General features: G+C 39.4%; 1 protein-coding gene across 3 annotated transcripts; it reads left to right on the forward strand.

Annotated features, from left to right (window-relative positions):
- Nucleotides 1–1,391: 1,391 nt before the first annotated feature.
- On the forward strand, nt 1,392–24,312 carry klhdc3 (kelch domain containing 3). Of its 3 annotated transcripts, none has more exons than XM_063491857.1 (11): nt 1,392–1,502; nt 3,025–3,273; nt 4,275–4,451; nt 4,666–4,781; nt 4,869–4,940; nt 6,346–6,559; nt 6,883–6,969; nt 8,327–8,435; nt 17,877–17,950; nt 19,616–19,694; nt 22,050–24,312. In XM_063491857.1, the coding sequence occupies exons 2-11, from the start codon at nt 3,120–3,122 to the stop codon at nt 22,114–22,116; spliced, it is 1,149 nt and encodes a 382-aa protein (XP_063347927.1). In that variant the 5' UTR covers nt 1,392–1,502; nt 3,025–3,119; the 3' UTR covers nt 22,117–24,312. The 3 variants fall into 3 exon arrangements, with proteins under 3 accessions (XP_063347927.1, XP_063347928.1, XP_063347930.1); XM_063491858.1 differs by having other exon boundaries at nt 1,416–1,502; nt 3,028–3,273; XM_063491860.2 differs by lacking the exon at nt 1,392–1,502 and having other exon boundaries at nt 3,037–3,280.
- The last annotated feature ends 159 nt before the right edge of the window (nt 24,313–24,471 follow it).

Raw genomic sequence — 24,471 nt, forward strand, 5'->3', positions numbered from 1 at the left:
CAGGCCTGGGTGTGGTTAGTGAACTATTCATTTCAATTCAGTTTTATTTATAAAATAATTAAATCACAACAGCAATCTGTATATCACAAGACCTCATAAGACCTTACAATGCTACAGACAAAACCCCAAGAATCAAATGATCCCCTATGAGCAAGCACTTGGTGACAGTGGGAAGGAAAATCCCCTTTTAACAGGAAGAAACCTTCAGCAGAGTCATGTGGTTCAGGGATGGGCAGCTATCTGCCACAACCGGTTGCAGCAGAAGACAGGACAAAGGACACATTGTAGAAGAGCTTTTGGTCTGGCTCTTCTTTTGTCCTCCATTTTCAATTCCCTCAAATTTTTAAGGACACACTGCATTTGTTTTTTAAATTATGTGTAGCCACTGCAGTGGTCCATCCCTTGAGGCTCCTTGGAAGTAAAATGTAAAGAATTGAGGGTTGTTTAGCATATTAGGAAGGCACTTCTTGATAAACAGTGATATGAAATTGTTTTTCAACCAAAAACCAACCTTGTTTGGACACAGTAATACAAGCCACAAAACATAGTTTCAAGAAGGTCTTGATTGTTTTGTTATTAGTGTGTTCAAATGTCAGTATGACTTTAAAGGAAGTTTTCTTACTTCTGACAGAGAACTTGCCAGTAGCAGGTTGAGTTTTGCTCTTGTTTTCCCTTTTCTTGTTTAAATTATTTCTCCAGCTTCCCTCTGTTGCACTGGGAGAAGGGCCTAGATTTGTTTTAGCCCAAAAAAGGCCCATACTTCTATTGTTGGACCATCAGACTGAAAAACACAAGCAGTGAGTTATTAGTCAATACACATATCCATTGCCGTTAACGGGTATAGTGGATGGATACACATGAAGAAAATCCAGTAACTGTTTTACTGTTTGAATAGGAAGACTGCCTTTGCTGAATATATTTTATATTTCTGCATTGATGTAAATTTTAGAATGGAGTGTGTCAAACAGATATCCAACAGATCTATCCATTTCCATATCTTGAGGAGAGAGCCTTTAAGCAGTGACTGCAATGAACCCTTGAAAAAAAAGAAAAATCAGCTTTCCTGGATGACATTGTGATTGCAATCTTGGCATATTTTCATTTACATGTTAAAAATTTTCATTGTTATAGTAACTGGTGACATTATTATGTGATCACACCACGTGGATAGATGACAAAAACGTTAAGCTTCTGGGTCACCAAACAGGTTAATCCGGCCATTCTGCATAACATCACAGTTACAGCAAGACACTCAACTCTAACATCTCTCTGTGCTATGCAAAAACGGTGTCGAAAAATGCAGCCGCTGACCTATTTTGCACTTAGCACGGCAGTTAGTAAATCCATCTGTTTTTAAAGCAGAAAGACTCACGTGCGTGTTTTCCCAAGTATAAAACAGCCGACAGGGGGTGCTCGCGGTAACTCCTCATTCCATCACGCTTGGTAGGGGCTCTCGGGGGATAGCCCTGCCTGGCTGCCTGTCAACCACAACCGGCTCGAAGGTAGCAAAATTGAACATATGAATGTTATTCTGTTTCAGTTGACTAACTCGTAACATTGCCAAAGCTGGGAGTGAATGTCTTTGTGTTATAAGTTGTCTGTCGTTTGTTTAGAGTTTACGTTAGCTTGCTAACAGCTAAATAGTTAGCTTTGACTGTTTAGCTTTAGCCTAGCCTCTCAAAGCCTAGCACCTTGGCTGTCAAACAGCTGTTTGCAGTAGCACCATATTCGTTACTGTGGTGGTGATGTTGAGGGATAAGCGACCGCGGCGGCTAGACAGTGCGCCTCAAAAGGTTGTTGTTATGCCTGTTAACGTTAGCTAAAGAGCAAAGCTAGCTAGTGTGTGAGGCGTCCACTGGGTGTTACAACTGTTACAGCTCAATGTCACCAGCTTTAGATTAGCTCCATCTATCAACAGTTTGTGCTTCAGTCAATCGAGATCTGTGCAGAAGTATGCACCCATTTCCAAACGAGTCTTATTTACTTGATAGCCGCTGTGTACTTTGAAGCACCGTTGTTAGTCATCTGATGTCAACAGTACACTGTTCAATAGGACAGGGGGTTAGAAGGTGCTTTCTACTCAGCTCGGCTCTTGCAAAATGTTCATGTTGTCTAATTGTATAGCAAATTATTCGAGATGAGTATTAAGTATGTATAAAGGAAACTGTGTGCACTTATACTGCTAACTTTGAATAACCTGTGAAAGGCTAAATGGTTTAACTGTATTTGCATGTTGAGGTGTCAATTTACCCATAGTGCACATAGTGCAATCATCGAAAAATATTGGCTCCAGTTAAGGTTCACATGCCTGGTGACTAGATTTGTGCTTGTGTTGCTCCTCATAGATATGTGGGCTTGAAATAGGTCTATGTTAAATGGTGCTCTAGGGGTTTTTATTTTTAACGGTAAACAAAGGTTGGAGGTCAGTGGTAAAGTGTGTCACAGGGACAGAATAAGCAAGGGGAGAGGGGAGGGGGTCAGAGAAGCAGGGTTACTTGTGTTTAACAAGTAGCGTTTTATATCACTTAAATTTCACTGTTCAGAGCTGAAAATCTCGCTTTGGAAATGTTTAATTTCCCATTGAGCTAAGAGCTGCAGGTGTACTTCAGTTTTGTCAATCGTTACTGATAAAATAGGCAAATTATGGTTGTATTTGTTTTTAAGAAAAAAAAGCAATAGAAACACTCTCAAATATTAAATTGGCAGGATTTCAATACTGTGTATAGATTGAGCAATCTCCTTGAGTAGTGTGGCAGTGTTTTGTGTTCCTATAGTACTGCCTAAAGGAGGCACATGTTTACTCTGACTTTAAACTCATTGTAGTGCAGTGGGTGGGCACAAAGTGAAGAGTGAATAGAAAGGCGTGGTAAGTGTAGGTCTAATCACCTCTTAAAATACCCTGCAAGCTTAGATACAGGGGCTTGTACCTGTCAGCAACAGCAGAGCTGAAGTTAGCCCAAGGGAACAACAGTTACCCTTTGTTGTCCTTGATTGCCCCCTCACAACTTATGTTGTTCTCTTTAGCAGAGTGCTGCTACTACCCTTGTTGTTTTAATGGCCTTGGTTTGATGGGAGCATCAGAGTGATGGTCTAAGCGCTCACAGTCACAGAAGTGGGGAATGTTGCGCTGGACTGTGCACCTAGAAGGAGGGCCACGGAGAGTCAACCATGCTGCTGTGGCAGTGGGTCACAAGGTGTACTCCTTTGGAGGCTACTGCTCCGGGGAGGACTATGAGACACTTCGTCAGATTGATGTGCACGTCTTCAACACAGGTATGTGGTAAGTGTGTGTGTATGTGTGTGGAGATCCATTGTTTGATTTGTAAAAGTGTTTAAGTTAAAAAAAATAAATTGAGATTCTGGAAAAAGACTATATTGGTGTTTATGTAAAATTGATTCATGCACTTTTTTTTGTTATCTTAAATGGGTGGAAAAATAAATCTATTTGACAGGCAGGACAACACTTCTTTTTTCCCCCAGTGTATTGAGAAAGGTTAAGAAACTGTTGTAATTTGTTGAATGTGCACAACTTTACTGAAAACTCACTCCAGTTGGCAGTTAAACCCCAGCTTTTCATTGCGGTTTGCAACAATTTTTTTTTCCAGTTGCTGTTTTTCAGTTGCTATCAGACAAGCACAGCTGTTTTCTTTAAATGGGTTAAGAGAAACACCCTTAACTCATTTTGCATGGTTTTTCCCCATTGTGTGGTCAGCCACCTGCTTTAGGGTTTTACGACTTCCCAAAGTAGATGGAGCCTACCTGCTATTGGTGTATCATGAAAAGATCTGTGGAACTAATGCTTTGAGTGTAATGGAAATGGGACCTCTTTAACTACAGTTTCCTGTCTTGCTTTGTCCTCCTTCTCCCCCTTTGACCCATTTACTGCAAAGACTGATTCTAACTTTTTTCCTTTCTTCATGGTACTTTTTATTATTAAAGTGATGTGAACTGTACTGAAAACTCACTGTGAGAGAGTTGTAGGCACGTTAATAAATTTTACATTTTTAGCATTTTAACCTCTCAGAGCAAGAAAGATAATAAAATAAATTACTGACTACCAACCTAATTTCCATTTTTAAAAAAATATATGCGAATAACCGAATATGTAGAACTTCCTTTGTAACACAGTAAGTATCAAGCAAAACTTGTCGGGCAGCATTGTTTTTGTGTGTGTTTGTTTTTTAATTGAATTTTTAAAAAATGTTTTTTCACTAAGTTTTTGTGTTTTTATTTATTTTTTAATAAAGGAAAATGTTTACTTTTTGTGTTTTTAGTGTCATTGCGCTGGATGAAGCTGCCTCCAGTGAGGATTACAGGACATGAACGTGCCCGTGAAGTGCCATATATGCGTTATGGCCACACAGCTGTGCTGCTGGATGATACTATCTACCTCTGGGGCGGGCGTAACGACACAGAGGGGGCCTGCAATGTGCTCTATGCTTTTGATGTCAGTAAGTAGACCCTCGTCTAACTCGTGCTGCTGAGAGTTTCAGGGTGTATTTCCTTTGAGATGAACCTGTTTGAAGTTAAAATTGTGACAACAAAAAGTAGAGGAACTGTTTTATATTAAGAAAGCTGTAGCACCTGCATGCGTGTGATAGTTTTCCATTGCATGTAACGCAAGTGCTCTGATCTCAGTATTGAACAACTGCGACTGCTTCACAGATACTCACAGATGGTACACACCCAGGACTTCAGGGACTGTTCCAGGGGCGAGGGACGGCCACTCTGCCTGTGTCCTGGGAAAGGCAATGTATATATTTGGAGGATATGAGCAGCTGGTGAGTTTGATTTTTGATTTATTTTTGCTTACACAAACTTTCTCTGTGAACATTAAAAATGAATCTTTTTTTTTTTTTTTATTTTAGGCTGACTGTTTCTCCAATGACATCCACAAACTGGATACCACTACTATGGTTTGGTCACTAATTAATGCCAGAGTGAGTTATTTTTTTAAAAATTTTTTTATGTTTGTATACTTTATTGATCCCCGTGGGGAAATTCTTCCCCATGATCGGAAAACCTTCCGATCATGGGGCTACCACTCTACCTACTGAGCTATCCCTGAGTTAAAAGTCACTAGCTGTTGCTTTTCAACCGTTGTTGGTTATTCCTTGACAGTGTTTCTGTATTGAGCATTCAAAATAATTCTCCTAACAAACAAACAGGAAAACCTCTCTTAAAAAAACAAAGATGACACAGCTGAACATCAGCAACATAAGTTCCCTGTGGGTATATTGGCATGTTATAAAAGCACCGCAGTGTGGAATTTCAAAGCAGCTTCCTGCTAGGCAAGTTCAAAAAGCCTCACACTGGATTATATACAGTCTACTTTTGGCAAATACTATTTGTGTTTATGTAGTCAACATGCTCATGTGATTAAATGCTTGTAAAGTATATTTTAGTCATGATATGACGGAGTTACTGTGGAGGAAGTCAATCCATTCAGTTTTAGTTACAGCCATGTTGTCAGTAAGGAGATTGGACTGTGGTGCTTACAGATTTAGCGGTGCATGTGACTGAATAATACTTAGGATTGCATTCCTCTTTAGGAAAATGAAAACTTATGTGCTGTTACTCACTTTCTTTTTTCCCCTTTGAACTTTGGGATCATTTAACATTTTTATTTTTACATTTACATCTGTAAAACTCACTTTTCAGTAATGATTCCGCTACTCTTTCAACCATGTTAAAGATTTAAAAAGCCCCTCTGTCTGCATAAAGTTCATGGTTAGACAATGGTAGCACATTCCTGAAAGGAAGGCTTGTGAAAGACTTTGGCATGACTACAGGGCAGTGACATGTAAAGTGAGTCGAGGTTTGCCTCTGTTAGAGCTGGTTGCAGTATGTGAGAGCAGGTCCCATTTCAGTCGTATTTCTGGTAAAGTTCATATATCTTGATTATGACTCTGTGTTTACACTATCCCTATGACTGGACTGCGTTCTTTGAAAAGGGATGGTGGTGCCTGGGGGAGGTTTGGGATTCACTGTGGTTTTGTAGTTGGAAAACTGATCCAGTAGATGGTAGTGTTTACCTGAAATTGCTCTCTTTTTTTCCTGGGTGAAAGGCCTGAGATGGCTGATCATTTATATGGAACGAATGAGCTTCGACACTGTCTGTTCTTATCCCAGGGAATAAGATCTGGAATATTTTAGGAAGATGAATTCCATACCAAGGCTTATGATCAAATTTTAGATTTAATAAAGACAGTAAATTAAGTTTTACCAAAAATGTTCTCAATAGCTGTAACTTCAGTGTCTGAGTAGACTGCTCTGTTCTCTCCACTAAAACTTTGAGTGTGGAAGAGTGTAACAGTAACATCGTGTGTTGTCTTTGCTCTGCAGGGAACTCCAGCACGCTGGAGAGACTTCCACTCGGCTACCATCATTGGGACAAAAATGTTCGTGTTTGGAGGAAGAGCAGATCGTCTTGGTCCCTTCCACTCCAACAATGAGGTCTACTGCAACAAGATCAGAGTGTTTGACACAGAGACTAACTGCTGGCTGACCACCCCTTCAACACAGCCACTACCAGAGGGACGCAGGAGTCATTCAGCCTGTAAGGCACAAAAATACACACATAAAATCGACTGTGTTATTAGACCAGTATCTGATTAAGTTCTTTTAATTTGAGTTCTGTTTGTTCCAATATATTTACAGGCCAGTTGCTAATGTTTTATATACATCTAGATGTTGGATTAGTGAAGCTGTGAGTGCTGAATGTTGGTACTGATGGGTTGATGTTGTGAGAACAGTGTTGTCAAATATAATCTGCCAACGGTATTCGATTAAACAAATCAAGGTACTTTATCTGGGTCAAGTGGTTCCTTATAGTATACTTCAAATATCATTAATCTGGACTTTTTATTTATTTTTGTGAAGTTTCCTACAATGGAGAGCTGTACATATTTGGAGGATACAATTCTCATATGGAACGACACTTCAACGACCTTTGGAAATTCAATCCAGGTAAGTTTATATTTACATCATTTAGATTTGGAAAACCTGTCCTGTTGCTGTAGAGCACTGCTACTAGAGGGTTTAATTCCTGGTAGCTTTTTTTAAAGAGTTCTTTAAATTCCACCCTGACTATTTACCTCAATACATGAAGTGCAGGACTAGCTTGTGTTGACCTACTTTTCTCATTTCTTCATGCATAAATAACCTGTCCTCCTCCACTGCATAATTGACATTTGCGTAATGGTGATTGGCTGCTTCCTTTTTCACCACAAAGTTGCTTTCTGTGTTTCATGTTTTGCAACACAGATGCTGGAATGACAGCCCATTCAGTTGCTGATGAATGTTACCTGATTGCATTTCAAATTGGTTTAGGAGTTTTTCTGGAAGAAAGCCTCAGGCTTTTGTTACATGCTAAACATAGTCATTGATGAAGCAACACACCTGTGGTAAACCCATTGATAATTTAGTGTCCTAAATGGTGTTAGATAGCATTATATTGTCTGATACTATGTTTGTGTCAGGAAATAAATAACAAAGGTTTACCAGGCACTAGCTAAAAGTCCATTGTTTTAATTAATTTATGTTTAAGTGTCTCCCAACTCCCGTTTCTAGTTGTAACTAGAGAAAACCATTGTGACAGCAGTTGCACATGGTGTGGAATCATATTGAAAGTAGATCATTAATGTAGTGATGTCTTGGGAAACATTGGCAGGGAATTTGGACAAGGACAGCCATACCTGTTTTCTAAACTCTTCTCTAGTTTATTTGAGGATTTGGTCTTTTTTGTAGTGGATATGATCTTATGTGCCTGTGCTCTTTAAAGCTGATTTCTTCAGTTGCCATCTAAATGTGCTCTGCAGTCCGCTAGGTGGCAGCACTTTAATTTTAGTCATAATTATCTAAGGGTCTGAATGGCCTGTTGCTATAGAGATGCAGTGATGCTGTTTGGGTCTGAGACAGTTCATCCTTATATGGAACAAGTGAGTGAGCTTCAACATCGTCGCTTACGTTGCATGCACTTCATAGAGGATTTGTTTCTATTTTTGAAATGTAAGATTTTGTGTTGAAGGTTAACCCCCCCTGTCTCTTTTTATTTTTATTTCTTTATAAATATTCCTTTATCTTAGAGCCTTGTGGTTTAATATTTTTAGGAAGCTGAATAAACAGCAGGCATAGTGAGAAACTCTTCTAGTTTAGCTGGTATGACGTAACCTCTTGTAGTCTAGATTTATTGTGCTGCAGATACATTTCCAAAGAAATCTGTCATTGTATCTATGCCCATTCTTTTTATCCATTCTTGTTTTATTATATAAAATATAACTTTTAATATAATCAAATTTATTTTTGCCTTATGTGTACACACTAGAAAACTTCACATGGAAGAAAGTTGAACCTAAAGGGAAAGGCCCATGCCCTCGGAGGCGTCAGTGCTGTTGTATGGTTGGAGATCGAATCATCCTCTTTGGAGGAACCAGGTGAGGCAAAAAATATTAGTACTTAGTACCTAGATTTGAACTTCAAATATTTATTTATTTTTCAATTAAATTGTCATCATTTGTCAGTCATTTGTATATTTACATCGCTGCCAAATATTTTGTTTGTGCTGTACTCATTAACTCATTCCCTAATTCAGAAACAAATGCATGTCATCAAAGTTTGCCCGGACGTTCATGTAATGACACAGTGTAATAGACACATGCATGTCAGAGTCAATATGATGTAAACTTTGTATCGATGTTAAGATTTTGAACATTTACAAAAAATCCCCCCCCCAAAAAACATAATGGTTATCTTTCAGTTTACCTTGGTTCACCTAATAAACTCTTTGAGTTCACAAAAAGGCAAAAATCTGGTCCGGCAGCCTAGCATTTGAGAAATCCTTAATAATGATGTTTACACTATCTGCGCTGGTGAATGTTTCCAGGCAAGGAGAGTCTAAAAAAAAAAAAAATACATGTCTTACCTCTACTTCTCAGGTTCATTTCAGAAAATGTACAAAAGGACATGAAATTAAGCATGGATGGACTTCAGTCGCTCAAATTTTAGTTGTTCTTTCAGGAAAAATCACAATGGCTCCTCATTGCACTAAAGATGACTGCTTAAGTGTTCTTTTGTGTCCTTGCCTTCACAGCTCTCATAAAAAACACTAAATATGGGCTCTTTGCACTCAGTTTTTTCAGTGATTGTCTTTAGGTGGGTGGAGGGGGGTGGCAACTTTTTGTGCATCTGACCATTTCAGGACAGACAACAGTCTTCTCTTTTCAATATGCCAAACACAGTCTGGATCCTGTAGATTGCTGTCTACAGTTGTGATAACCAGGGGCTTCGTAGCTGGTTAGGTGCCGCTGAGGTGGTGACGTTCTTGTGATAGGCCAGTAGCCGCTGGAGTAATGAGGTAGCTTACAGCATCATCCAGGGTAGTGCATGTCCTGGGGTACTGTTATCAGCAAGACCCTGTTATCAGGAGAACTCCACTGGGATAACCTGATGGTGGGGATCACAAGGCTGTGGATAAGGCTACTTTCAGACCCTCTACGTCTACGTGCCCTGTAGTTTTTGAGCCACTGACTGTTGCTGGATGTGTTTTGTAAAGCTTCACTTGCTACCACATTGTGCTGTGCATCACACCCCAAAACGCGTACACATTTCAACTAATATGCAAAAGCATAATACAGAAGAGTTGTCTCTCTAAATTTGTAATCATTAGATATTCATGTAGTACTGAGAAGCTTATAATGAAAATGACAAGCTCGGGATGAGTCTTAATTTTTGAAGGTTATCCTTTGTTTAGGTACTCACTGGGATTAGTCCAGAATGGAGTCATGATTTCCTGTTCTGAGCAGATAGGACTGGAAAAGGGAGTGTCACTGAGCTGATGAAGGGTGCAGAGGAAGAAATCAAACACTACATAATATCTCTGACATCCTGTTTAAAAGCCCAAGGGCACAGAGGTTAACATATTCATGAATCTATCTTTAGAGAAAAACTGCTTTTGTCTATTATGTGCTTGGTGGTTGCTGTGTTCCAAGTCTGGAGAGGGATTTTCTGTTACTGTAAAAATTGGAGCATCATCCTCACAGGCTCCAAGTAAGTTGGCCACACAGGTTCTCTTGGCCAGCATTGCTCATTATTTTGTTTTTGTTATTTTAGAGCACACTTAAGCCTCTTACATGCAGGAACTCCCATAAGCATTTGCACACAAACACCATTCAAGCAGACCTAAATTCTTTTTCGTCTTTTGACTAATAAAGTTGTAATTTTAAGATTTGATCAGTGTTTAAGCTTTGTCTTGACTTGGATTGATAAAGACTAGCCTGATCCAGTTTCATTAACTAATTACGTTTGAACAGTCCCTTTAAAACCAGCACCTCTTGTGTTTATTTTTGCACGGCCTAACAACATGAGGGCCGTTAACAGGGCTAGAAAGTTATTAGTGTCTGTCTCAATGCAGTTGATGAATGCTTGCACAGGCTGCCATGAATTATTTGCTGGACACCTTGCTTGTGTTTGTTGTGGGGCTCCTCATTTCGGTAGATCTTTTGAGGAAATTGTGTTAAAATTTATAGTCCAAATGTTGTTTTCCTGAGTTGGTTGTCCTTGCAGATTGATCTTAAACAGAACCCCTCTGATATTTATTCCCAGTTTATTTTACCTGCAGGAATTTGTTCAGAATAATTTATCACTTTAGTGAAGGACTGTTAAACCATTAGTTCAAGCATGAGTGCTCTGCTTTCCAAAGGGTTGTGCTTCAGTCTTCTTGCAATATGCTAAAATGCATTTGTAAAATAAAATGTAGGAACAGCTGAATGAGACACACTGCTGTTAGCAGAACATGAAATTCCAAGTGTAAGTAAGATTTGCAGCCAACAAGCCTGGTTTACTCTAATTTGGTGCTGTTAAATTTGGATTCAGATAATCCTTTTTAACTGGAGGATACCTCTATTTTCATACACGCTTTCACTTTGAAGGTAAATGAGCAGACTGTGTGTGTGAAAGACAGGCTGGGCATTAGTGGCAGTGTGTTGAGTACCACTTGCGTCAGTGTAAACAGGACTGCTGAGCTGCAGAAAGGCGCGAAAGTCTGCCCCATCTCTGATTTATGACCTTAGGGAGCATTCTTTCTCACAGAGTGCAATTTGATATACCCCCAGTGCCTCTGCTACACTCATTTACTGAGTCCTGCTCACTGCCCCACGAAGGACGACCCGTGCATGACCAACTCCACCTGTACCGACCTTCACCTATGCATACAAGCAATGAACAGTTAAACCCTGTAAATTTTGTTTTCTTTTTTATTTCTTCCTTTTTTTTTTCTTTCTTTTTTTTTTGGTTGCCTGAGGAATGAAACGCAGCTCAAGTTGAGTTGCGTATGAAGGCAGTGCCACACAGTGCTCATGTTGTCATTGTTGGCTCTCTTCTCACTGTGTGTTTAATTTCTTACGACAAACCCAGGTTGAGCTAAATCAGGAAGCATTTTAAGCCTGGGAACAGGGCATCCTATGAGGGGCAGGAAGTGAACAAGGACATGACAGCTTGGCATGCTGGGAGCAGACAGCTCGGAATCTATGAAGGGAAATCTGGCACAGGCCTCTGAACTACTTGGACCTGATGTGCATTCATTCCAACAATGCTTTTAGGGAATGTATTTTTACCATGACGGTATTCATTCATCTTTGAATGATGACCGACTTAAGTTATCGGTGTGTTCAAATGTTAATCTGTGATTGAAGGCTTTTTGTAATTGCTTGATCCTTGTTGTCCTTTGCGCCTTTTTTAGTCCTTCAGCACCTTTTTGTGTATACTGCTGATAATTAGTTTTTTCAAAAGCAGGTATAGTTGGTATCGTTTTCATATACCTAGGATGATATTACTGTGCATAAGTAAGAGCAGGTAATATCTGACTCTTACATATTTCAGAGATTACAGAAACCTACTTATAATCTGTATTTACATTTACAAATCAAATAAATGATGATAAATATAGTGTGAGTGCAACTCAAATGGTTAATAAAAAAATAATACCAGTGTCAAGATGATATCTAATAAGATGAAAGTGAGGTTTTTGTTTTGTTTTTCTTCAAAAATAACTCCTTCATTAAATGAGCTCTTTTGTGTTGATTAAGGAGAATCATGCAACTCCTGTCTTGAAACTGCTGGTCGTGTCTCCACAGTTGGGTGATATTGAGCAACCTGGGATATTTTAAGGCCTTCAAAATCTCATTTTCCCATTAATTTACTTACTTATTTGCATCTGAATGTCAATGCTTAGATATTGTACTAGCTTATGTATTTGGACACTTGGTGCCTTTTCTGGTGGTGTTTGCATTTGTCTGGATGTCTTCACATGACTTAGTGAGTCACAGCTCTTGTTGGGCTTACGTCAGCAGGGTACACACACTCTGCTGTGCCAACCTTAACACATTTGTTCCATTTTGGCAATATGCAGAGTCACTTAGTATATTTAGTAAAGATGGAAAACATGCTGACGCCATTTCTAACATTAGATGGAAAAAACAAACATTTTTAATATTTCTGGCTTCTGTCGAGTCATTGTACTGGATGAGTAGGTTGAAAGCTCTAAATATAAGACTCTGGGCTTGAATTACTTGATTGTGAAACTCAAACAGATCTGAGTCGTCTGATCTCCACTGAGAGTGAATTGCTTCTTTACGTAATTAGCAAGCGGGAGACCACATAGCAGGTAATCTCGCTGGTAGCCAAAACATTCCAGCTCCAAACCTCTAGTTTAAGCTACCAAAATCTCACTGGGATATTTAATCTGTGTGGAATTTAACAGCTCATTATAAAACTGCAATTTGCTGAGCCAGAAAAGTTCTGCAAAGTCCAGGGGTTTTTGTTTAGCAGTCCAGGAAGGTCAGAAGCCTGGTGCCTCTATATCTCGCACACGGCTGAATTGCGCCTTTATCAATAGCTGAAGTGGCAGCTGTTACAATAGACCATCTGGTTAAAACGTGACTTGTTATCACCCTGGAACCTGCCTGTCTAAATGTTAGACTAACACAGCATGGGACTGAGGAATGATAGTCTTCTCTTGCCGGGTATTGTACCAAAAGCAAAAAACTCTGCTTGCAACTTTGATATTTTTAGCTTCATTAGGCTTGCTACAACGCCAACATAATGTCTTAAATCTGCCACAGTGGAAATCTGCTCTATAGATGCATGCCTGTCAGCACAACAGATTTTGATACCACACATGTTGTCTTTTGGCCTTTGGTGTCAAAGGGTACCCTGCAGAAGTTTCCTTTATTATTTGTCTGTGTGTGTTTAGTATTCCTGAGATAAAACCTGTCAAACAGCGAAGGTGACCCCATCAGGATATGGGGCATCCCGCGCGTGGCGGGACAAGACCTTGGGGGAGCTCAGCTACACTGTGATTTACTCTTCAAAGACAAGCTCATGATAGTATTTCATCTGCATCTTAACCCTCCTTAACCTGCTAACGGTCTGTATACATTATGGTGTCGTAGGGGTTGAGTGTTGCACAGCAGCTCAAATAAACAGCCTCACACAGATGATGCATTGTGATGCTGTTGTCCATGTCAGTTGACATTTTTAAATAGTAGTAGTTTAACTTTTGAGTTAGTGCTGTCATTACAACTAAAACACATCTGTGCTTTTTGGATTAGTAGAATAATGCAAGACTAGCCGATTTCACGCATGCACAACATCCCTTAAGTTTAGACATTAGAAGACGAGCTTGCACGTATGTCTGCATCTGAAATTTAAATGATCTGTGTAAGTCTCTGCAGCCTAGTACAATGTCTCTTTGACAACACTGATTTACACTCATGTGAGAGTGGTGCTGGGAGGAGGCCAGGGAATTCACTCGACAAGTGTTACTTGCCTCCTGCACACTCTACTCGGGGAGGTCTGAAGCAGGGTATCTCCTGCCATGTGCTACATGTGAGGGGAAAAGACAACTCTGGACTGTGATCCTCCTTACATTGTCTGGAGTTTGTGCTGAAGCTGTTTAAGTAGTAAATTACAAGAAAAGCCCACCAGTCATCTTATGTAACAGGATAATGTCTGATGTTTTAATCAGCAAGTCGTGTTTTAAACAGTGCTGCTTTACATTAAAATTGATATTTCCGGAAAATGATGGAGTACTGTTATAGCAGTACTATAAGAACTAATTGCTCAAGCAGTGCACTGATGGAAAGTTAACCAATGAGCTAATACATGTTATAATGATCTATGAGAACTGTGTTTATTAGTATGTAAATGGCAGTGTATCAAAATAAACCAAATAACCTATTTTTCCAAAATGAATCTGGCAGTTAAACATTTGACAAACCCTTTGAGAACCAGTTATGTTGAGAGCTGTGAGAATTTTTTTTTTTTTTTTTTTTATCACCCGAATTTTTCTAGGGTGATAAAGAACCTGTCCTGGGACCAAGGGACCAAATTACTAACCACTCTGGCTTTGCAGTGCCTTTAAGTATTATCACTAAGTGTAATTATATTTTATCTAGAGAGACTGAAATTTGAGTTGCATGCTTCATTAGGGGTTGGCATCTCTTCTTTCTAATCTAAAGTCAGTTATTTGTCTCACTGGGAGCCAGCTACAGGTTGTATCTCACCCTCTGCATGGGGTATAGGTCTGGGCAGCTCTATGTCTTAATCCACTGTCCAGCCACTGCCCAGGAGGGGGCACAGATAGCTGGGTAAGACGAGTTGAGACAGCAGAGATTAAGCCAAAAGCATTGAATAGAAATCTATTGAGCAGTGATAACCAAGACCATTACAAACTCTTGCTGGAATCTTAACAATCCTTTAAATTCCTATTGGATAATGTCTATATAGATTGTTTCATTACATCGTAAATGCTTTTTGCTTTTTACCTTGGGTAAGGTTAATAGACTTGACCAAGCATTGTCTATACTCTAATGTATTGAATTTTAATAATTTTTAGCTTGTACTGTTGTCTGAATGACAGTAACAGTTAAAGCTTCTTTTTTTCCATTTAAAATTTTTTTTTTTTTTTTTTAACAAATATAACCTACCAGTCAGGACCTGGGTTGCCCATCATATCAGAAGTAATTTTAAAATGTTGAAAGCGCATCACAAGCTGTTCTCGCTGCTTTCATGTGTTTTCAGTCAAGGTGTTTCAACAATAATGTGTAAGTCTGGCTCTCCTGATAAAGTCCTCTACAGGAAGTTGTAGTGCATGATGAGTTCCTGTGAGTTAGATGGTTCTGATGGACCAAAGTTCAATAGGAAGTGGAGAAAGGAAAGGGATGCAGATCATATCATTCCCAAGAATGAGGATATGCCCAATGAAGCCACTTAAAACATGCTTACGACAGGTCAGGTTCCAGGTATATTGTTGACTCTATTTGTTTTGAGATAGCAGCGGTGTCATGAATAGAATTTATATCAGATCCAAATCTTTTCTTCGCCACTTCGTTGTCAGTGTTGGTTCTGAAAGTAAGTTGCAAAAATTGTGGGCAATTAACTTCTTCGACACTTTGAAATAGTCCTCGGCTCTTTGGTGTCTCTTCATTAGTTTTAGGACTGTAGCTCAACTCTTTGTTCTACACTTTTGAAACCTTGGTGTGTAAGATAATGAAGTGGAGCAGGTAGTGCATTGCTAGAGAGGACGGGCAATTCGGTGATTAGACGCCCTCATTGAGTGTTGTTTGAAATAGCAGTCAGTGTTGTTTTAGTGGGGGGGCGGCATCACTCAGGCCTCATTCAGACTGGGAACCACTATGCTGTAGGGGGAGGAGCACTTTCACACATAGTGATACTTTGCTGATCAAGTAACAAAGTGGCCCATCAAACACCAGGATGCCACATAAAGTCACACACTGTGACTTTCCCGTTTCCGAATAGTGCGTCAGACAGCCATTATTGCCGCTGCCTCCATAGTCTGCTTCAGCCCTTTTTCTCTTTGTTGTGACCCATAAAGTATTACCATTCCCTAATTTTCTGCTGAATTTCACACCCTGACTTGCATTATCCACGACCATCCAAAGAAGCCTTATCCCAGTGGATGCAATCTTCATCTCTGTGGTTGCTCGTGTTAAAACATTCCCTTATCTGTACCCTTTCACGCGTCAGCATCCAAGGCCGATACCCTCCCTACGGGTTTACACAGTAGTTCACAGCTACTGCGGGGTGCTCTTTAGATAGAGATGTTGCTTTTCATTACTTCCGTTGTGTAGCCAGGTTGCTGATATTTGTCCATTCCACACATGTGGTATCTAAAACTCCCAAGTAGCTGAATTTTTCTATATCATACTGTTTCTTACGTTAAACAAATGCTGTTAGCTGGCTTAATTTGAGAATGATGCACTTAAAAAAAACAAAAAAAAACAGGAAACTGTTGACTGAATACGGCAATGCCACCCAACAGCATGGTTGTTTTTTTTTTTTTTTTTTTTTTTTTTAGGATGATTGGGGAAAAAAACAAACAAAAAAAAACAGCTATAAGACTGATTTAATGAGTCATATCGAAACCATTTGTTTGGTTAAAATTAATCATCAATACTAATTCTCACATGAGTGATATTTGTGCTAATTTAATTCCTGTGGTAGTTTTAAATGTTTCAGGTAACTCACATGTGTGTCATACATTAAAGAGTGAGTGTTTCTCACCACTATTGAAATGTACCCTTTCAATCACCACAGTAATGTTAGAGCTTGGGTGAGTATTCTGATAAAGGCTCCCACTTTAAGCCCGGGTGGGTCACCTCCTGGGGGTCGGGGGGCGTAATGACTTCCCCAGCTGGCCCCCTGGGACGACGGAGCTCGTGCTCTGCATCTCTCCTGGCTGCTTTAAGCCACCGCCGTGTTTGTTTAGGGAAGATTAGCAACGTAAAACCCTTACAACATCCTGAACACGGAGCGAAAGGAAGATGCGATGGAGAAGACAGCAGGAAAGGGTGAGAGAGATTGATGGGTGGTGGCGAGACGGTGCATTGAGATCAGCAAAGAGGATGGTTCAGGGCAAGAATGAAAGCTGAAGAGACTGATGAAAATCATAAATGCAAAAAAACTGCAACAAATCTGTTGCCAACAATTTTTTTTTTTCTTCTTCCTTTGGTAATGTCTGGGTTGGTTGGACACATGCCAATCACTAGCTGGTCCAAAAAGCATCTTGATTTTACTCTTAAAACTTGGCTTCTGCATTTCACACTTTCTCCTTAATGGTTCCATAGAATGCAAACGGCTTGGTGAATTTAACTGTAAAGTGTAGTTTTATCTTGTAGATGAGTTTTATTGTTACATTATGAATATAAAGCAGTCGTGTGCAGAGTGCATTTGGAAAGCTATATGTACTACCTTGCTATATGTGCGAATAAATCTGAACTGACAGGCTACATTACCTAAAAAAGGTAATTAAAAGAATGGTTTAACAGGTATATAGTTTGGGCTTCTTAAGCTGTGGTGCACCAGGTGTCACAGGTGTATGTGCTTAACTGTGGCAGGAAACAGATGTGCAGTGATATCTATGGCTGCTCAGGTCTGGGAGACTATCAGCATTGGCCAGTCTGTCTTACAAGACTGCTCCACTTCCTGTGGACCTAAATCATGCAACCCATGATAAGGAGAGCTGTGTGATAGCTCTTATTTAGGACAGTCTGTGGCTCCCTGATTATGGTCCCAACTGATTCATGTAATAAAATAAATAATTGAGAGTCCAATGCTGGAATTCTAGTGTGTGTGTGTGTGTGTGTGTGTGTGTGTGTGTGTGTGTGTGTGTGTGTGTGTGTGTGTGTGTGTGTGTGTGTGTGTGTGTGTGTGTGTGTGTGTGTGTGTGTGTGTGTGTGTGTGTGTGTCGCATTAAGTAGTTGAGTAATGCTTACGGTCTTTGTAAGCTGTGTGAATTGTGCTCATGAAAACAGGAAGTTTATAGAATCGCTCTAACCCTATTACTTTTCTCTTTACAGCCCCTGTCCAGAGCAAGGAATGGGAGATGAATTTAACCTCATGGATCATTCAGACCTGTATATCTTAGACTTCAGTAAGTACTCTTGTCTTTATTGGTATCTCTCTTAGGATTCTGTGTTGTTGCAGATAATGACCCCCCCAAGCAATTTTTGACTCAATGACATAAAGAAAACATTAGGATGATGTCAAAGGAGTCACCGGAATCGATGAACTGTTATAATCTGAACCTGCACCTTCATGGTTTAGATGTCATATCTATTTTACTGCTTTAGTTCAGTCCTGCTGCTTTAATAGTGAATTATCTCACAAAATCCACTGTACTGCTTCTCAACAAAGGAGTTGGCAGCAACTGGTTGGTAAAGTGCAGGTTCTGCAGCTAAAAAGACAGTAGGTGGTCTCCACTAACTGTTACGAGAGTTAAATTTACAAGCCTGGCTGCACGCTTCCAGAGTCTTTACCATTATGAGTACTTGCTGAGCTAAGGGTTTGTGAATTTTATTCATTTACTTAAACAAAAATCCTACAAACATATTTTGACATTTTTTTTTATTATACATATCAAAGCAGCTCAACAAAATAAAAGTTTAAAAAAAGGCAGATGTTGTAATTAAGACTGTTTTACCTGTTCAACTGATATTCATCCATTTATTTCAGCTAATTATAGATTAATTAAACCAAAATACGGTTTGTCATATGTGAACGAGATATGATGAAGAGTTAAGGACATAAAATCCCGGGTTTTCTCTCATTACCCACTCTCATGTGTACAGGGACATCTCTGCCAGACAGCTGTTCGGATTGATTTGTGATGCATTAATTAAGTACAACATTAATTAGAACCCTACGGTTTTTGCCAGTTAAAGCTGCTGCAGTTAACATCTTTTCTGGCATAAACTTTGCCATATGGCCAAAAACTCAAATTCAGACTTGAGTACAAACAGAAGCCAATGCTGGTCAATAACTGTTGTGAATTGTACAGAAAATGTTTGTCAGGCAGCCCACCGATAACTTAAAAGGGAATTATATTGACTTTTCTGTTAAGATGCCAGAAAAGCAAGCTAAACAAATTATTGTTTTTAAAATAAGATTTGGGATGGGTTTTTTCCCCTTCCCTGTAATAAATTATGAAATCCTTACATGACTGCTTTATTTCTGACCAGACCTAGTATTCTTGGCCTTGGCCCTGCACGGTGCTGTCAAATGCGGCACTTCCGTCTCTTGGACTACCAAATATGGCAATATCCTGCCTGCACTGGGGTAGCCTGTAATGCTGTCAGGTCACAGTTAGGGTTTGTGTAGGTGGGCTTACACAGGGACCTTATGGGACTGGCAGTACCCAATGACAACCCCCGTGGCCTACGCTTCCTCGTGCCAGTCACGTGTGCCTTCACACTGTTTATCACTGAACATATGGTGGAACAGCCTTTGCCGATGATAGTAAATGAGAGGGAGTTTGTACGTATTATTAGAAATCTGGCTTTTAATAAGATGATTTGTGTACTGAAGTGACTTCCACACTCACGTCATCATGTCCTGCTTGTTCTCATACGTGAACACTTGCTTTATTTCTTTTTATTTTTTCCAGCTATTGATTATTTTTGCACCCTTCCATCTACAGATTCTTTAGATCTGACCTGCCTGGCTCAATTTTGAATTCCCACAGCTGAAATTGATATTAATAGCTTGAGTATGATTAGTGCCACTGATCATCCTATGACTCACTGCACTCTCTTTTCAGGCCCTAATTTGAAGACTTTATGCAAAATAGCTGTCATTCAGTACAGTCTGGAGCAGTCGGGACTCCCACATGATATCAGGTCAGACGAGCATCCTCCTCTCAAACATTAGCACTGTTTTGTCATAGAGCTGACATATTGTTGTTCGTGCTGTTTTTATTATGCCAGTCATTGTTGCCACTACTCAGTCTCTCTCTAATTAGGTTGTTTTTCAAAAGAGGCAAATTATGATTCATTATCCTTCATTTAACTAGTGGCAAGTTTTACTCGGGCTTTTGTCCAACTTGGCTTAGGTCCTCGCATGTAGAAATCATAATTATAGATCTAAATGCATAAAGGTTTGGGTACAGAAGTCAGACAGCCAGGAACCATTTGTATAGTGCTGCTTTCAGTTGCTTCATTGTCTGTGATCACATGTACAGCTTGTATAAGATTCTGCCCTGTGATGCAGAGGAAAGGCCAAAATAAGATATGGGCCTCAGTTTAGTAGTTTAAGCAACAAATACAAATGCAGTACATGGTGTGCAGAGAGTACCTATTCAGCCTTTAAAGAACTGTAATTAACCCTAAAGCGGACTACAAAAAATAATTTCACTACTTTATCCTTGGAAATGAAATGGAACAAAATCTTAATGCTAAAACTTTATATCTTTGAGATGATTAACAGTCATTAAACAACTTCAGGTGTGGTTACAAAGTAGCAACATAAACTAATCAAGTGAGAAGTTGGCTTTGACTTAAATTACTTCTTGTCCACCTGAAAGGTTTTGAAATGGTTTAGGATTGCTTAAAATTAATAAAACAAAACAAAAGGGGAAAAAAAGAAGAAGCTTAGACTGTTGTGCTTGATTATTTAAAAAACAAAAACAAAAAAAACAACAACATCTGACTGTCAATCAAGCTTCTGTGCCAGTTCAGCCAGCCAGCATCCCAGTCACCTATGAGTCTAGTGATGACTCGAGGTGAAATGATTGGCAATGTCCATAATCCTCACTGTGTAGAAAGAGATCTTTCCAAAGTTTCTTATGAAAGACCCTAAATGGTTTAATTTCAATGAATAAAGCTTATGAGCCTTTGAGAAAATGTAGCGTCTGCTGAAATTTTATTTTTGGTTCCCCCCTCCCACCGTATGTGCCCTGTTTGACTTGGTGATATATAGGAACGTCATAGTTACACCACATGTAGGTATTAGTTCTGGAATTATAAACTTTCTCTGCTCATGGAGATCATGACAGGATGAAATGCAGTAGCAGTTCTTCTAGTTGAATATCCTGCACAGGAGTTGCCACACAAGTGTGTTTTAAAAAAAAAACAAAAAACACAAGTCTTTTTTTTTTTTTTTTTTCCCCTCAGCATTTTGAATTAATAACGCATAATTTTCCCATCTCGCTGACTGATATCAAATTGTTTTGACACATGACTAGCAAGAGACTCAATTTTGACAGCACCACTTTGATTTGTTGTGAGGTTGTAATGACAGGTTTGGGAAGTTTTGATAGCTGCATTTAAGCCCATGTTTAATGCATATAAAGGTAAGATGCATTAAAATAGACTAGCTGTCAGAAAATGTGTATATATAAATTGCAGAAAAGCAATTTAAAGTACATTACTGTTCCCCTAAAACCTTAATTCATAGATTCGGTCAAGCTGATGGAGATCATTAGGAAAGGTGTTTGTCTAAAATTGAGGACTTCCACTAAGGGGATTTTTGTTACACGTGGACCCCGTGGAACCTGATACTAATTACTCCTCTTAGCCTCTCATTTCTCTTGCACCGTCACTGCCACCTTGCATGTTCCCCACTTTGGTGTTTGCAGTTGTGTTTCTAACCTTTTAGAGGGTTTTCAGTTGGGGTCACAAGACTTTGGTTAACTCCTTTTGCCCCTCAGTGGCATCTCCAGGTCCTGTGCCAATCTCCCCTCTTAAACACACACGTGCACAACAAAAAAACGAACAAAGCCGTTTGATAGGGAGTGAGTGTGAAACCAGACCCAGTGATAACAATCTGGAGCTCAACCTCTGACCTGTCATCAGGTCAGCACTAGACCCTGTTGTCAGCTCCTGCTCCTGATGCTCATGTTACAGCGGGGGCCACGATGTAGCCCCTCACGTGGGTAAGGTGGGGTCAGGGGTCCAAATATAAACTACTTGATTTAAAATATAAAAGGATTCTGCAAATATAAAATTGTAGACAGCTTAGCATAAGGCTCAAAACTGCCCATTTCAGTTATTTTAATGACTGAACTATAAAATTGTGAGCTAAAGAAGCTTAAAAGCAAAAAATTAAATCCAGCATGAACATCATGCCTATTCATATTTGGTACTAATAACTTTGGGTTTTGCACTGGTGCACTTTAAAATCAAATTAATTGTTTGCTGGTGATTACTAAAGCTTTTTTGTTTTTTTTGTTTTTTTGTTTTTTTCTTTAACGTCAGGTGGGAACTGGCAGCCATGACAACCAACAGCAACATCAGTAGGCCCATCTTCTCCTCCCATGGCTGAAGAAGCTTAAAAGTGAAGCAGAACCCAGACTCTGTTTCAGGACACTGGGCTTTTATCTTTCTGATCGAGGACGGTTTTTGTATAGTCTGGATCCGATTTATTTTACACATTCTACAAGTGGAAACTTTTACTGACCAAAACATCCCGTGTGAGACTCCCTTGGACACCATCGGCTTTGCCCAGTCTGGGGATATTTTAACCCTTAAGATGGAAATCGTTGATGCCTGTTCACCTTTTTTCTCTTCTTTCTAGCCTCTCTAGAAATTCAATCAGCCTATGATAATCATAGACTTCTAATCTTAAGCACAGGAAGAGACAAGAACTTCAGCCAAAGGTTTTGAGAGCTAACCTCTTTGAGGATTGTCATCCAGATGTCACACTCATACAAATGTGAACCTTCTGTTTCAAATGCAAATGGTTAATTCACTTGCAGCGTTCCCTTACTTGGCCATGTGCAACTATCAGGTTCATGGGCAGATAGAGCTGGTGCATGTTGAATGAAAGGAGAAGATTCTTTACCACAATATTGGAATATGATCATTACAAAATAAGCTGGTTTTCAATGTTTTGCCATTTCCCTTCATTGTAATTCTGTCAGTACCCTACTTAAGTGGCTACAAGGTGATTTGCAAGGCAGCCAATGAAAATGTCTGCCTTGTAGAGTGGAGTGCTTCTATCTCCCTAAACTGCATGCATCATTGGGCCTTTAAGATTTCCCATACATTGAATCACTAAAGGAGGCGTTTTGCAGGGAGGTATTTGTGTTCTTCCAAGAAATGCTGTAGTTTCACTAAAGGGTTCACCTGCCACCCCCTTGAATATGCTTTACAGTGCCAAACGTGGAAGGGAATCTTGATGCAAAGTGTGAGTGTGCGTGTAAGCTACTGGTCCTCGCCCACCTCATTTAGTTTACTTGTTGTTGAGGAGATCATCTGATATGCATAGTGTAGTTTCTTTTTAGAGACAATCCCATAGTTTAACGATGTGACCCTCTTATGTTTGCGCACAATGACAGGCAAAATTGCAGATGTTTTAAATGCACAAGGGCTGTTAACAGATTACATACCACACTGCTTGAAAATGACTTGGAAATTCTCAAATTGGACATTTATTTAGGTTGGGGGTTTTTACATTTTATCTGACTTTTCAAAACGTGATTGGTGGTGGGCTTTTATTTCTTAAAAAAAATAAATAAAAATAATCTCAGCTTCACCCGCATTAGTGAATGAACAAGGCTGTTTCATTTTTTTAAATATATATTGTCAACAAATTCCCTATAAAGACCAAAACAAGCTGTGTGTCTGTGCGAAGCCTTTGTTTCCACTGCATGCTCAGTAAACCCACATGGCTCTGATGGTTCTGTCACTGATACACAAATATACATTTTGTAGGTTGGGTGATTTTTATTTTATTTTTTTGACAACAGTAGTGTCTCAGGCTTTGGATACACAGACAATCTTTGATTAAATTGAATATATATTTTTGGTTTTGGCCTTTGTTGACAACATCAGACTTAATGAGCATAAATTCATAGGTGATAAAGGGTTAAGTTATTTTAACCATGGTTTTACTTTAATCTGGTCCTGGGAAGGAAATGCCTGAGCTAAGGTGGGATTGGAAGCTGTGTAGCCACACACTCGTGAGGATGTTTTAAGTGCCGGTCCTTGGGACCAGGTGTTCTGTTGCTTTCAGTCTCTGATTAGCTGGTCGACATTTAAAAACCAGCAGGGCTCTGGGTCCCAAATATTAGCGTTTAATAACCTACATCCTAAATATTTACAACTGTGTCATATAAAGCAGTGTTTTTAAAAAAACAAAACAAAACAACAACAACCCCCCCTTCCCCCCCAAATCTTAAACATTTAAGTAGCCAGATAAGTGCACTATAGCCATGGTATGTTTGACCTGACAGAGAGGAGACATGTTGATGCTGCGTTTGCCTAAACAGACTTCAAAGTTTGGGGCATTTGGTTGCCCTAACCCCTTTACAGACCTGTGTTGCCACTGAGACTCGGTGACTCTTAGCCCCTGCACACGCATGCATATTGACAGACTCTTGATATTCCTCAGATATTTCCAATTAAACCCCAGGTTTCTTTCATTTGTTTTGTGTAAAGTTTACAGGTGGCATTTTTAGTAAGGACCTAAAATTAAAGTAAATTGCACCATAGTCGGATTTTAAAAAAAAAAAAAAAAAAAAAAAAAAAAAAAAAAAAAAAAATTTCCTGCATAACTTTCCTTGATAATAGCCTCTCGCTTTCCTCCACATAATGAAGTGTCCTGCTCCACCACCCAAATATTTTAGCATCACATGTTTAATTGGTTAGCGTCATTTTACTTTGAGTTGGATTTACA

This window comes from Pelmatolapia mariae, linkage group LG13 (genome assembly GCF_036321145.2).
Source record: "Pelmatolapia mariae isolate MD_Pm_ZW linkage group LG13, Pm_UMD_F_2, whole genome shotgun sequence".
NCBI classification, from domain to species: domain Eukaryota; kingdom Metazoa; phylum Chordata; class Actinopteri; order Cichliformes; family Cichlidae; genus Pelmatolapia; species Pelmatolapia mariae.